Source organism: Hypanus sabinus, chromosome 6 (assembly GCF_030144855.1).
Source record: "Hypanus sabinus isolate sHypSab1 chromosome 6, sHypSab1.hap1, whole genome shotgun sequence".
Classification (NCBI taxonomy): Eukaryota; Metazoa; Chordata; class Chondrichthyes; order Myliobatiformes; family Dasyatidae; genus Hypanus; species Hypanus sabinus.
Genome location: NC_082711.1, coordinates 93577738 through 93591975, shown reverse-complemented (window position 1 = coordinate 93591975; position 14238 = coordinate 93577738). Strand labels below are relative to the sequence as shown.

General features: G+C 40.3%; 1 protein-coding gene across 1 annotated transcript in view; it reads left to right on the top strand.

The window, feature by feature from the left end:
* The window catches only part of vwde (von Willebrand factor D and EGF domains), a 230007-nt gene that overhangs the window by 202630 nt on the left and 13139 nt on the right, over nucleotides 1-14238 (top strand). Inside the window, exon 28 of the mRNA XM_059972621.1 lies at nucleotides 13814-13909. Coding sequence (XP_059828604.1) covers nucleotides 13814-13909 — 96 coding nt within the window. The remainder of the gene's footprint in view (nucleotides 1-13813; nucleotides 13910-14238) is intronic.

Here is a 14238-nt window from a genome sequence, read left to right as displayed (position 1 = left end):
GGTGGAGTCTTCATGCTAAAGACAGCCTGAACCATATTTGTTAATTTATCTGCAGAATGTAGCAAGGCCAGCATTTATTGTTCATGCAACACACACAAAATGCTGGTGGAATGCAGCAGGCCAGGCAGCATCTATAGGAAGAAGTACAGTCAACACTTTGGGCTGAGACCCAGGACTCGGCCCAAAACGTCGACTGTAATTCTTCCTATAGATGCTGCCTGGCCTGCTGCATTCCACCAGTATTTTGTGTGTGTCACTTGAATTTCCAGCATCTGAAGATTTCCTCGTGTTTTCATTTATTGTTCATCCTTCATTATATTTGAGGGGATAGATTCAAGTGCCACAAAACCAGGGAAATAAAGTAATATACCATTTTAAATGTATGAAAATTTTGAAAGGATATACTGTATATATATTTTTTAAACTATTGCAGTTTCTGTTTTGCTGTTCTGTTTTTGCTGTAGTTTCTTTTGCAGTGTTGTTGCATATGGACTTGGCAATGCTGAAGAATGGCGATATACTTCCTAGTAAGATTGGTATGGGGTTTACAGAAGAACTTGCAGGAGATGGTGATCTAGTGCAGCAGCTAGTCCACAAGACATAGGAGCAAAATTGGGTGGTCCAGCCCATCGAGTACGGTCCACCATTCCATCATGGCTGATTTATTAACCCTCCAAACCCCATTTTGCTGCCTTCTCCCTGTAACCTTTGATTCCCTTACTAATCAAGAACCTAACTATCTCCACCTTAAATGTACCCAATGACTTGACCTCCTCAGCAGTCTGTGGCAATGAATTCACCAGCCTCTGGCTAAAAATTGTGTGGAATTACCATAACTAGCGAGAAGGTTATTGGAAAACTGAAAGGTAGCTACTTCACCTGGATCTGATGGAGTGACCACAGAGCTTTGAAAGAGGTAGCTGAAGAGATTGTGGAGGCATTAGTAATGGTTTTCTAGAATCACAAGAGTCTGGAATGATTTTGGAAGAATGGAAAGTTGCAAATGTCACTCCACTCTTCAAGAAGAGGGAAAGGCAGAAGGAAGGAAACTATAGCCCAGTTAGTCAGACCTCAGTGTTTGAGAAAATGTTGGAGTCCATAGCTGAGGATGAGGTCTCAGGGTACTTGGAGGCACATGATAAAATAGGCTGTAGTCAGCATAGTTTCCTCAAGGGAAAATTGTGTCTGACAGCTCTATAGGAATCCTTTGAATAAATAACAAGCAGGATAGACAAAGGATAATCAGTTGACGTTGTGTAATTGGATTTTCAGAAGGCCTTTGACAAGGTGCCGCATATGGGGCTGCTTAACAAATTATGAGCCCATGTTATTACAGGAAAGATTCTAGCATGGAGAAAGCAATAGCTGATTGGCAGGAGTAAAGGGAGCCTTTTCTGTCTGCCTACCGGAGACTAGTGGTGTTCCACAGGGGGTCTGTGTTGGGACTGATTCTTTTTACGTTATATGTCAATGATTTAGATGATGGAATTGATGGCTTTGTTGCAAAATTTCCTATGATATGAAGGTAGGTGGAGGGGCAGGTAGTTTTGAGGAAGTAAAGAGGCTATAGAATGATTTAGGAAGATTAGGAGAATGGGCAAAGAAATGGCAGATGGAATACAGTGATGTGAAGTCTATGGTCATGCACTTCAAAACGGTTGACTACTTTCTAAATGGAGAGAAATGAAAGAAATGAAATAACAGGCCCCCAGACCTCAGGGTCATGTTGCCAGTGTCCTTTGGCGGGGGCATCATAGAGTGCTCAGCAGAGGATGGTGCTCAGAGAGGCTGCGCCGGAGGGGATGGTTGGAGGCTCGGAGGTTCAACGGACTCGGAGTCCGCTGCGGTTGGGGTGCTTTCACCGCGTGCTGCGTCTGCAAGGCTGAGTCCGGCACAGTGGAAGTCAATAGTGGGGTACTCCCTTCTGCCGCCTCCTTGGGATGACGAGTCTATCAGGACCCTGAGGACTTGTAGAAACTGTGTGGTGGCTTTTTTCGAACTTATAGTCTTTTAACATCTTTGGACTATTTTTACTGTGCCCATGGTCTGTTTTTTTTAATCAATTATGCTATTGTCTGTACTGTTGTAATTATATGTTAACTATAACTATATGTAACTATGTGGTTTTGTGTAGGTCTTGTAGCTTTAGTTTTTGGTTTGTTGGATGGTAGAGTTGGTCTCTTGATTTGGTGTGTCTGGGTAGTCTTGTTTTGTCTGGTGGATTTGGAGCTCCTTTCCAGAGAACGTGCTAAGATGGTAGCGCAATATTAATTCACAGCAGCCTCTCCGGACTCTGGATTTGGGGATTACCAAACCTTATGTGGATTTTCTGGTGTATTCTGTTTTGCCATGTGTTTTTGTGATATCATTCTGGAGAACATTGTCTCATTTTTTAATGTCATTGCATTTGTGGTTTCCAAATGACAATAAACTGAAACTGAACTGAACTGAACTGAAAATACAAAATACTGAGGTGCAAAGGGACTTAGGAGTCCCTGCGCAGGATTCTCTAAATTAATTTGCAGGTTGAGTCTGTGGTGCGGAAGGCAAATGTGATGTCAGCATTCACTTCAAGAGGACTAGAATATAAAAGCAAAGTTATAATGCTGAAACTTTATAAAGCACTGGTGAGGACTCATTTAGAGTATTGTATGTGGGTTTGGGCCCTTACCTTAGAAAGGATGTGCTGTAAATGAAGGGAGTTCAAAGGTGGTTCACGAAAATGATTCCAGGATTGAATCACTTGTCATATGAAGAGCATTTGATGCCTCTGGGCCTGTATTCACTGGAATTCAGAAGAATGAGGGGTGACCTAATTTAAACCTTTTGAATGGAGAAGCCTTAATAGAGCAGGCATAGAGTGGATGTTTCTATGATGGGAAAGTCTAAGATCAGAGGACACAGCCTCAGAATAGAGATACGTCCTTTTAGAATGGAGATGAGGAGAAATTTCATTAGCCAGAGAGTAGTGAATCTGTGCAATTCATTGCTCCAGGCAGCTGTGGAGGCCAATTCTTTATGTACACTTAAGACAGAGATTGATCAATTCTTGATTGGTCAGGGCTTGAATGGATTTTGAGGAAAGACAGTAGATCAGGGCTGAAAGGAATACTGGATCAGCCATGATGAATTGGCAGAGCAGACTCAATGGGCCAAATGGACAAATTCTGTTCCTATAGCTTATTGTTGTATGGACATCCTTCTACCTTGAGGCTATGCTCTCTGGTCCTAGACTCCCCCAATATAGGGAACATCCACTCTGTTTAGGCCTTTCAAAATGTGATGGGTTTTAATGAGATCTGCTCTCATTCTTCTAAATTACAGTAAGTACAGGCCCAGAGCCATTAAACACTCCTCATACATTAACCCTTTCATTCCAAAATCATTCTAGTGAACCCCTTGTGCACACCATCATGTAAGTTCTTAGATAAATAAAGGGTTATGTGTAACCCTAGGTAATTTCTAAAGTAAGTACATGTTCGGCACAACTTTGTGGGCTGAAGGGCCTGTATTGTGCTGTAGGTTTTCTATGTTTCTATAATAGGCCCAAAACAGATCACAATACTTCAAGTGAAGCCTAAGCATTACATTTTTGCTTTATATTCTAGTCTCCTTAAAATGAATGCTAACACTGCATTTGCCTTCCTTGCCACCAACTTGAGGTGCAAGCTAACCTTTCGGGAATCCTGCTTGAGAACTCCCAAGTCCCTTTGTACCTTATTCGCTCCCCATTTATAAAATAGTCTATGTCTGGATTGTCTTAGTTGATACAGATACCCGATTTTGGTGACATTACTAAGAACCATTTATACAGTATGATGGTGATAGAGCAAATATTTAGGGGGTAGATCAGTTTCATAGCGTTGGATTTGAACATATCCATATGATTAGAAAGAATATCATTGTGGTCTTGATTTTTGCCTGGAAACTAGCAGAAAGCATTAGTGTGTTAGGAGTTGAATCACTTGCCAAAGAATACCCATCTTCTGATCTGCTGGTGTAGCTACTTTAATTAGTTTATTTATTACAGCACAGGAAGTCATTCAGCAGAGAATCATATCAGTGCCAGTCTCTAGTCCTTATTTATCTATACTGTTAGGTTTGTAACTTCAAAACATTAAACTTACTGGAAGAAAAACAAGAGAGCCGGGAGTGCGAGTCTAACTCTGTTCTTTAAGTGAGGCACACACATATCATATGGTAGTGTCCTGATGTATGCTATTCATGTATTTTTACATATAACCTGCAATGAATTATTTAAGTGGACAAAAATGGCTAATCAAACAGTATTTACAATATTACTAAAATATTATTGAAATAGTAAATAGCATTCCTCCCTGCTTAGCTTTAAGTTCCAACTCAATGAAGAATGCATCTCAGTTATATACACAGTATACTATATAATACAACTACTATATACAGACATCCACAGCATAGTAAATTTTTAAATTGTCCCATTCAGGCCCAAAGATTTGATCCCAGTGAAGGATTTCTTACTTTTGTGGGATAATGTCTATCCTGACAAGGGGGAACACTCTGATTGGCAGGTGAGACTTGTGGCTGTGAAACAATCTCACCTTCCGGGATCTGCTCTGTGGTGATGGTAGGAGTTGACTCTGAGATGCAGGAAGTTGTTCCAACAGTAGTAGCCATCTTTCTTCTTCCTTTTTCTTCTAGTTTTTGTATCTGGATCTTGGGAAGGTACATTTAGTTCACTGGAGTATTCTTTTACTAATCCTTCTATTGCTCGCTTTACAATCTAATCTTTCTTCTTGGTTTCTTCATCCACAATGTCATCCAATGAATCTTCTGTTTTTATATCTCATCGACTCCTTTTTGCCTTCCATTCATTCAGCTAGCCTTTGGTCTTTGCATTTACTTTTATAAGCAGCTTTATGTCTCCCACTTGAAGATCATGCAATAACCTTAATGCACGCAGAGTAGATTCTGGCTCTTTATATTCACAAACACTGAATGCTTGCAACTTGCCTGAAGCCCCTTGAGCCCTTTTCCAGCTTAACACCAAGCCACATGTCACAAGTAGCTACCTGATTATCATATCAGTAGCTTTCTCAGATATACTACCTACAAAAACTGTTGTAGTCAGACCACTGCTTTCAATACTTTAATTGTTCATCTGAGCAGCATGAACCTTCCTTGGTCCTGTAATCCTTCCCACCAGAGGCAGAAAGGTTGGTACCAACACCATCCTCTGTTGGGCAGCAGTTCACAGTGTACAGTTGTACAGTATTCAGACTGTTGTCACACCATCCAGTACCGTTAACTTGCTTTCAGTTGAATTTATTGCAGGTGATGTGGCATGCAAGAGGTGAATGGATCTCCAATCAAATTGTAGTTGTCTCACTTTCTCCTTCATTTGGTTGAATATTTACAGGCTTCGATTTAGGATCTTTGAAATCCTGTTCAAACTCATTTTGTGAATTGACTGAAACAGCTGAGCCAGTGTCCAATTCCATTTTAATTAATTTGGTGTCTATTTCTGGCGTAAAGCATGTTACTTGTTAGTCTTCAAGTTGTAAATCCAAGGCTATACAATCTGTGCAATGCTCATTATCAGATTTTTCATGCACAGATTAGTTCTGTTTTTAAAGATGCAACTTGACTTTTATCTTTTACTCTTCATTGTGCTCTTTGTATGTGCCCTTCTTTGTTGTATTTTCTATGTTTCACCTTTAAACCTGCATTGGTCTGGTGTTTGTGAGCCCCTGCCACAATGGTAACCCAATTTGTTCGGCCAGGCTAGTCTCTGTTTAGATGCTGCAATTTTGTTTATGTTCTCTTTCATTCCTGACTGCAACTCAAATGCATCTCTGTCTGCTGTTTCCATTGAACCAGCTATTTTAACTGCTCTTTAAAATACAAGTTGTACTCCAGTTAGCATTTTTTTAAATGCACTTTTGTAAAATTCAACTAATTAAGTAATCTCTCAGTGCACCATTTAACCCACTACTGAACTAACAATGCTGAGGCAATTTCCTCAATTCAGCCACATGTGCTAAAATGGATTCCTTTTGATTTGCTTGTGAAAATGAAAGCATTCTGCAATCAAAAATGGCTTCGGTTCTAAATGTTCCTGCATTTCACAATACCAGCAAAGCTCATTTTTGCTGGTTTGGTTGGAGCAGTTAAACTTTGAAGCAAATTGTATGCCTTTAAACCCAATACATTCAGCAAAATCGGTATTCATTTTTCATTGGCTTTTTTATTTGCTTCAAAGTACTGCTGAAATGGCTCAGTATACATGAGCCAGTTATCCATTGAGCCATCAAATATGACTATCTTTCTGATGTAGCCAGCCACTTCTGCTCTTTTTTATGATTATTATCACCTGGTACTCACACGTTATGACCCCGTGAATTTTTTCATTTACTGTTTTTTTTAAAGAACTCGTGTGGTGGGCGACATATTTTTACTCTGTTTCTCACAGTGCTTTTGCTTTTTTTTAGTTTGAACATCTCACTGAGGCATGTCTGTAGCCATCTTGGGTGCATTTTAAAAATACTTTATCACCAGAGTTATGCTTTGTAACTTCAGAACATTAAACTTATTGGAAGAAAAACAAGAGAGCTGGAAATGTGGATCCATCTCTGTTTTTTTTTACTGTAAGTGAGGGGTGCATGTATCACGTGGTAACAACATGACGTATGCAGTTCATGGATTTTTACACGTAACCCAGAGTGAATTATTTAAGCAAACAAGAATGCGTAATCAAACAATATTTAAAATATTACACAAATATTACTGAAATACTAAATACACAATATATACCATTGCAACTTATTTTCTTTCCTGTGCCTATCAAGTCCTCTTTTGTTTGTTTTGTCACTTAACTATACTATGGAGTAACTTACAGAAACCAATGATCCTACCAATGCATTTTTGGGACACAAGAGGAAACAGCAACCTACATAGTAATATGAAGAAAGTGCAAACCCAACACATTTGGAACCCAAGATCATGATCAAACCTGGTCCGTGGAGTTGTGAAATGACCAGTTTAGTTAAATTTCATATCATAAGTGGGAGATGAATGATGGTGGTGCAAGTCAACATCAATGTTATTAGAATCTCTGATTGAAGATGCTTCCTGCTGGTACTGGTGTTTGATCATTACTTACCACTTAACAGAATGTTTTGCTGATGGATACTGATGGCATCATTATCTAAAGTGTAATGGATGGAAATGAGCCCAGTATTAATCAGCAAACAGCGCCTCCTCTGGGTGACTAAACTTCAATAATGAAGCAGCTGTAATCTGCCCTGAAGAACTCTTGAGGAGATGTTCTAACGCTTACATAATTGTCCCTAACTATGTACCTTAATACTAAAAATAATTCCTGCTAGTGAAGACTTTTTGCTATTTTGCTTTAAGTTCACTTCACTTTTACTGGGGACCCTCAGTGCTTCACTGAGTCAAATCCTACCGTTCATCTATGAAACTTAATTCTTAGGGCTAAGGCTATAATTAAGTTCAGAGCCCAAATGGGATGTGAGTATTTGGTGAGTAAGAAACAGTTGTTGTCATTCTGGACAGCTATTTGCACTATTTTGCTGATGATTAAGAACATTAAGGGAGGCTGGCTCACAAATAGAGAAAGTTTGGAGACAGTGCAAAAGAGAGGATAGGCAGGTGATAGAGAAGGGACTCACTCGGTCCGATGGTTTGAGGTGTGTCTATTTTAGTACGAGGAGTATTATGAATAAAGCGGATGAGTTTAGAGCGTAGATCAGCATTTGGAGCTATGATGTTGTGGCCATTACAGAGACTTGGATGTTGCAGGGGCAGGAATGGCTACTTCAAGTGCCAGGCTTTAGATGTTTCAGAAAGGACAGGGAGGGAGGCAAAAGAGGTGGGGGTGTGGCACTGTTGATCAGAGATAGTGTCTCGGCTGCAGAAAAGGAAGAAGTCATAGAGCAATTGTCAATGAAGTCTCTGTGGGTGGAAGTAAGAATAGGAAGGGGTCAATAACTCTACTGGGTGTTTTTTTATAAACCACCTAATAGTATCAGGGAAATCGAGGAGCAGATGGGGAAGCAGATTCTGGAAAGGAGTAACAATACAAGGGTTGCTGTGGTGGGAGATTTTAATTTCACAAATATTGATTGACATCTCCCTAGAGTGAGGGGTGTAGATGGGTGGGTTCAGGAAGGTTTCTTAACACAATATGTAGATAAGCCTACAAGAGGAGAGGCTGTACTTGATCTGGTATTGGGAAGTGAACCTGGTCAGGTGTCAGGTCTCTCAATGGGAGAACATTTTGGAATCATAATTCTATCTCCTTTACCTTAGCATTGGAGAGGAATAGGAACAGACAAGTTAGGGAAACATTTAATTGGAGTAAGAGGAACTATGAGGCTATCAGGCAGGAACTTGGAAGCAAAAATTGGAAACAGATGTTCTCAGGGAAATGTATGGAAGAAATGTGGCAGATGTTCAGGGGGTATTAGCGTGAAGTTCTGAGTAGGTACATTCCAATGAGTATTGGAAAGGATGACGGGCTACAAGATATGTGGTGCACAAAGGCTGTTGTAAATCTAGTCAAGAAGAACTTACGAAAGGTTTACAAAACTAGGAAATGATATGAATCTAGAAGATTATAACGCTAGCAGGAAGGAGCTTAAGAGTGAAATTAGGAGAGCTGGAAGGGGCCATGAGAAGGCCTTGGTGGACAGGATTAAGGAAAACCCCCAGGTATTCTACAAGTATGTGAAGAGCAAGAGGATAAGACATGAGAGAATAGGACCAATCAAGTATGACAATGGAAAAGTGTGTATGAAACCGGAGGAAGCTGCAGAGGCACTTAGTGAGTACTTTGCTTCAATATTCACTGAGGAAAAGTATCTTGGCAATTGTAGGGATGACTTGCAGTGGACTGAAAAGCTTGAGGATGTAGATATTAAGAAAGAGGATGTGCTGGAGCTTTTGGAAAACATCAAGTTGGATAAGTCACCAGGACCAGATGGGATGTACCCCATGCTACAATGGGAAGCGAGGGAGGAGATTGCTGAGCCTCTGCTTTGCATCATCAGTGGGGACGGGAGAGGTTCCAGAGGATTGAAGGGTTGCGGATGTTGTTTCCTTATTCAAGAAAGGGAGTAGAGATAGCCCAGGAAATTATAGGCCAGTGAGTCTTACCTCAATGGTTGGTAAGTTGATGGAGAAGATACTGAGAGGCAGGATTTGTGAACATTTGGAGAAACATAATATGATTAAGAATAGTCAGCATGGCTTTGTCAAAGTTAGGTTGTGCCTTACGCGCCTGATTGAATTTTTTGAGCTTGTGACTAAACACATTGATGGAGATAGAGCCGTACATGTAGTGTATATGGATTTCAGCGAGGCATTTGATAAGGTACCCCATGCAAGGCTCATTGAGAAAGTAAGGCGGCATGGGATCCAAGGGGACATTGCTTTGTGTGTCCAGAACTGGGTTGCGCACAAAAGGCAAAGAGTGGTTGTAGACAGGTCATATTCTGCATGGAGGCTGATGACCAGTGGTGTGCCTCAAAGATCTATTCTGGGACCCCTACTCTTCATGATTTTTATAAATGACCTGGATGAGGAAGTGGAGGAATGGGTTAGTAAATATGTTGATGACACAAAGGTTGTGGGTGTTGTGGGTAGTGTGGAGGGCTGTCAGAGGTTACAACGGGACATTGATATGATGCAAAGCTGGGCTGAGAAGTGGCAGATGGAGTTCAACTCAGATAAATGTAAGGTGGTTTAGTTTGGTAGGTCAAATATGATGGAAGATTAGAGCATTAATGGTAAGACTCTTGGCAATGTGGAGGATCAGAGGGATCTTGGGGTCTGAATCCATAGGACACTCAAAGTTGCTACACGGGTTGAATCTGTGGTTAAGAAGGCATACGGTCCATTGGCCTTAATCAATCGTGCGATTGAGTTTAATAGCCGAGAGGTAATGTTGCAGCTATATAGGATCCTGGTCAGACTCCACTTGGAGTACTGGGTTCAATTCTGGTTGCCTCACTACAGGAAGGATGTGGAAGCCATAGACAGGGTGCAGAGGAGATTTACAAGGATGTTGCCTGGATTGGGGAGCATGACTTATGAGAATAGGTTGAGTGAACTCAGCCTTTTCTACTTGGAGGGACAGAGGATGAGAGGTGACCTAATAGAGGTGTACAAGTTAATGAGAGGCATTGATGGTGTGCATAGTCAGAGGCTTTTCCCCAGGGATGAATTGGCTAGCCCGAGAGGGCATAGTTTTAAGGTACTTGGAAGTAGTTATAGAGGAGATGTCAGGGTTAAATTTTTTAAGCAGAGTGGTGAGTGCCTGGAATTGGCTGCCGGAGGCGGAAACTCTAGGGTCTTTTAAGAGGCTCCTGAATGGGTATATGGAGCTTAGAAAAATAGAGGGCTATGGGTAAAGCCTAGGTAGTTCTAAGTTAGGGACATGTTCAGCACAGCTTTGAGGGTTGAATAGCCTGTATTGTGCTGTAGGTTTTCTTTGTAACAATTGACCAGATGCATCATGGTGTGGTGTGCAACTGCTCTGCCCATGACTGCAAGAAACTTCAGAGAACAGTGAACTCAGCACATCTTAGGAGCCAGCCTCCCCTCCAAGGACTCCATCAATGCTTCTCAATGCCTTCATCAATCATCCATCGTAACCAAGGATTCCACCACCGCAGACATTCTCCCTTCTCCTCCCTCCCATTGAGCAGAAGATTAAAAAGCCTGAAAGCATCTGGCATCAGGATTAAAGACTGTTTCCATTCAGCTGTTATATTGAACGATTCCGTGGTATGATCAGATGGATACTTAACCTCACAATCTACCATGTTGTGACCTTGCATCTTACTGTCTAACTGCACTGTATTTTTTCTGTACCTGTTACACTTTATTCTGCACTGCTTTTTTTCCTTCGTGCTATCTCAATGCACAGTTTCAATGAGCTTATCTGTATGGATGGCGTGCAAGATGAGATTTTCAGTGTACATCAGGACACGTGATAATTATAAACTATTTTAACCGTAGGAGAAAGCTAAGCAGCAATTAGAGCAAAAAAAAAGGAACTATTCAGAAAAATCCATTAGGCCTGAAAGATTTCTTTCCAGAATAGTAAAGGGCGGTCACTGAGGAATTCCCAATTCCTTGAGCTCAGCAATTTACAAGGATGAGTGCTGCAAGCTTGTACGAAAGTCATCACCTCTAATTTTTCTTTCGGTTTACACAATGTCCTTATTTTGAAATATATTGATTTTTTTTATTATTGCTGGGTTAAAAATAATAAAAATTCCTTATCTGCAGTTGTTGTACCATGATTAAATGAAGGTGATTCACCAGCTGCTCAAGGACATGTAGAGATAGACAATAAATGCTGGCTTTGACAGTGACACACTGAACTTCGAATTGAATTGAAAACTATAGCAATCTTTTTGACATGACACCTTGAATGGAAATTGGCACATATCAATCTCTATTAAAGAACAAAATCTTAGATAGTCCAATTTACCTTCCTAAATTATCATTAGAATCTTGTAGCTAATTTTTATGTCCATATAATTTGTAAATAATCTCAGCTAAAACCTAGAACAACACATACAAATTGCTGGAACTCAGCATGCCAGGCAGCATATATGAAAGGGAGTAAAGAGTCAACATTTCAGGCAGAGACCCTTCATCAGGACTGGGAAGGAAGGGGCGAAGCCCAAATAAGGTGAAGAGAGGCGAGGAGCACTATCTGGGAGGATGATAGGTGAGACCAAGTGGATGGGGGAGGAGGAAGAGGATGCAAGAAGCTGGGAGGTGATAGGTAGAAGAGGTAAGGGGCTGAAGAAGGAGCAATGTAATAGGAGAGGACAGTGGACCACAAACTAGAGGAAAGGAAGTAGGAAACCATGGGGAGGTTATAGGTAGGTCATGGGGGTGGGGAGGAAAAGAGAAAGGTGAGACAATAACCAGAATGGGGAATAGAAAAAGAGAGAATGGGGGGAGTGATCACCAGAAGTTAGAGAGATCAATGTTCATACCATCAGGTTAGAGGCTACCCATACAGAATGTCTGTACATTCAGCTCTGTATGGCTACTCATACAGAAGTGTTGCTTCTCCAACCTGAGTAGGGCCCCATTTTGGCAGAAGAGGAAGCCAAGGACAGACCTGCCGGTATGTGAATGTGAAGCTGATTAGAAGTGTGTAGCTATCGGGATATCCTGGCTTTTGTGGCAGTCAGAGCGAAGGAGCTTGATAAAGCAGTCCACAGTCTGTGTTAGATCTCACCAATGTAGAGGAGGCTGCACTGGGAGCACCAGTTACCATAGATGACCCCGATACATTCACAGGTGAAGTGTTGCCTCACCTGGAAGGACTGCTTGGGACCCTGAATGGTGGTGGGGGAGGAGATGTAGCTCTTACAACAGTCACAGGAATAAGTGCCAGGATGGAGATAGGTGAGGAGTGACTAGGAGACGAGAGTCACATAGAGAAATCCCTATGGAAAGTAGGGATGATAAGATGTGCCTAGTGGTAGGTGTTATATATTAACTATATTGTTTGATATAAGCGTTCTTTGTTGCTTACATGATAAATCGTGGGTTTCTTTAAAAGTACATGAATGGCATACGTCATCATGTCATTCTGTCATACGTGCACACCTTGCTTGAAGTAAAAACGAAACTAAGACATGCATTCCTGGCTCTGTGTTTCCTTTCAATTAGTTTTATGCTATAGAGTTACAGAACATAATAGTTGGATTCTGTTGGATATGATACAATGTGCTGGATATGGAAGCTCTTGGGGTATTAAGTAAGGACAAGGAGAACCCATATCCCTGTTCAGATACCAGGAGGTTGAATTAAGGGCAGCTGTATGGGAAATGGAGGAGATATAGACAGCATTGTTGGTAGTGGAATGGAAGCCCTGTTTTTATTTGGGAAAAAAAGTTGACCTGTTGTGTTTGACAAAAGGAAAAAAGATGATCAAGAATAGAAACCCTTATCCTGAGAGCAGATGCAGTGGAGACCGAGGAGTTGGGAGAAGGATTTATACAAGTTACACGGTAGAAGAAGTACAGTCAAGATAACTGTGAGAGTCAGTGAATTTGTAAAAGATGGAAGGAGATACTCTGTCTCCAGAGATACAGACAGAAAGATTGAGAAGGGTAAGAGAGATGTAAGATTCTGAAGAATCATTTGTCTCATCTAAAACATAACCTGTTTGCCATAACTAAGAAAATGGACAAAGCTTCTTCCTATGTTATAGTCCCCACAATTCAGGTTGAATAAACTGGTGACATCCCAAGAACATTCTTCAATATTTCTATACATCTAGGTTGAACTGAGTGCTCTAAAATAATATCACTAAAAGATATGTATTGGTAAGGTTAAAAACCAAATCATTCTTCTGAGTATTTATTACTCAGGATATGAGCAAAGGTGGTCACCTCAGCATTTATCAGTTAAATTCAAATGTCCTCAAGGGTAATAGCGAGCTAAATTCTTGCACCGCTGTGGTCGACCAGTAAAGGCGCCTGAACAATGTCGTTGAGTAAGCTCTAGGATTTCGACCTATCTTAGAAGAAAGAATGATAATTAACTTTAATCCAGTGTTTTGGATGAATAGTTATTTTAAAAAAATACAATACAAAACCTCCCTTTGTTTTATTTATATGCTCTGAAATAATGAAGTCAGAATTTACAGTACAAAGATCATCTTTATAAATGCTATACATTTATTAAAGGGATGCTTAAAACCACAATTGATTACATATGTTTATACTTAAATACACAATATTTAACAATGTTTAAACTATTGTTTTTCTTGCTTTAGCAATTTGCACACCTCCTTGCAAGAATGGTGGTCATTGTATGAGAAATAATGTCTGCTCGTGTCCAGATGGCTACACAGGAAAAAGATGTCAAAAAAGTGAGAGCTATTTTAAAGTATTAATTCTTTCCAATTGTTTAATCTAATCTTTGGCCCCATTCATTTACTCAACAGCACAATAGCTTTGGGGGCTTTACAAATACTTTAAGGTTGGATCCAAAACAGGTTCATATGCAAATTCAAGAATGGAAACATCTGGCATGAGCATAGGGGTAAAGTTATTCAAAAATGAACAGCTCAAATTTCTTGCAATCATTTCAAACTATTCTGAATTAATTTTAGCTATTGGGCAACATCTTTGTGTCATTTCAGAAACTTTTTTTTGCTTTATTAGAATATATTTTGCCCAGGTATTCTCATTTTATTTT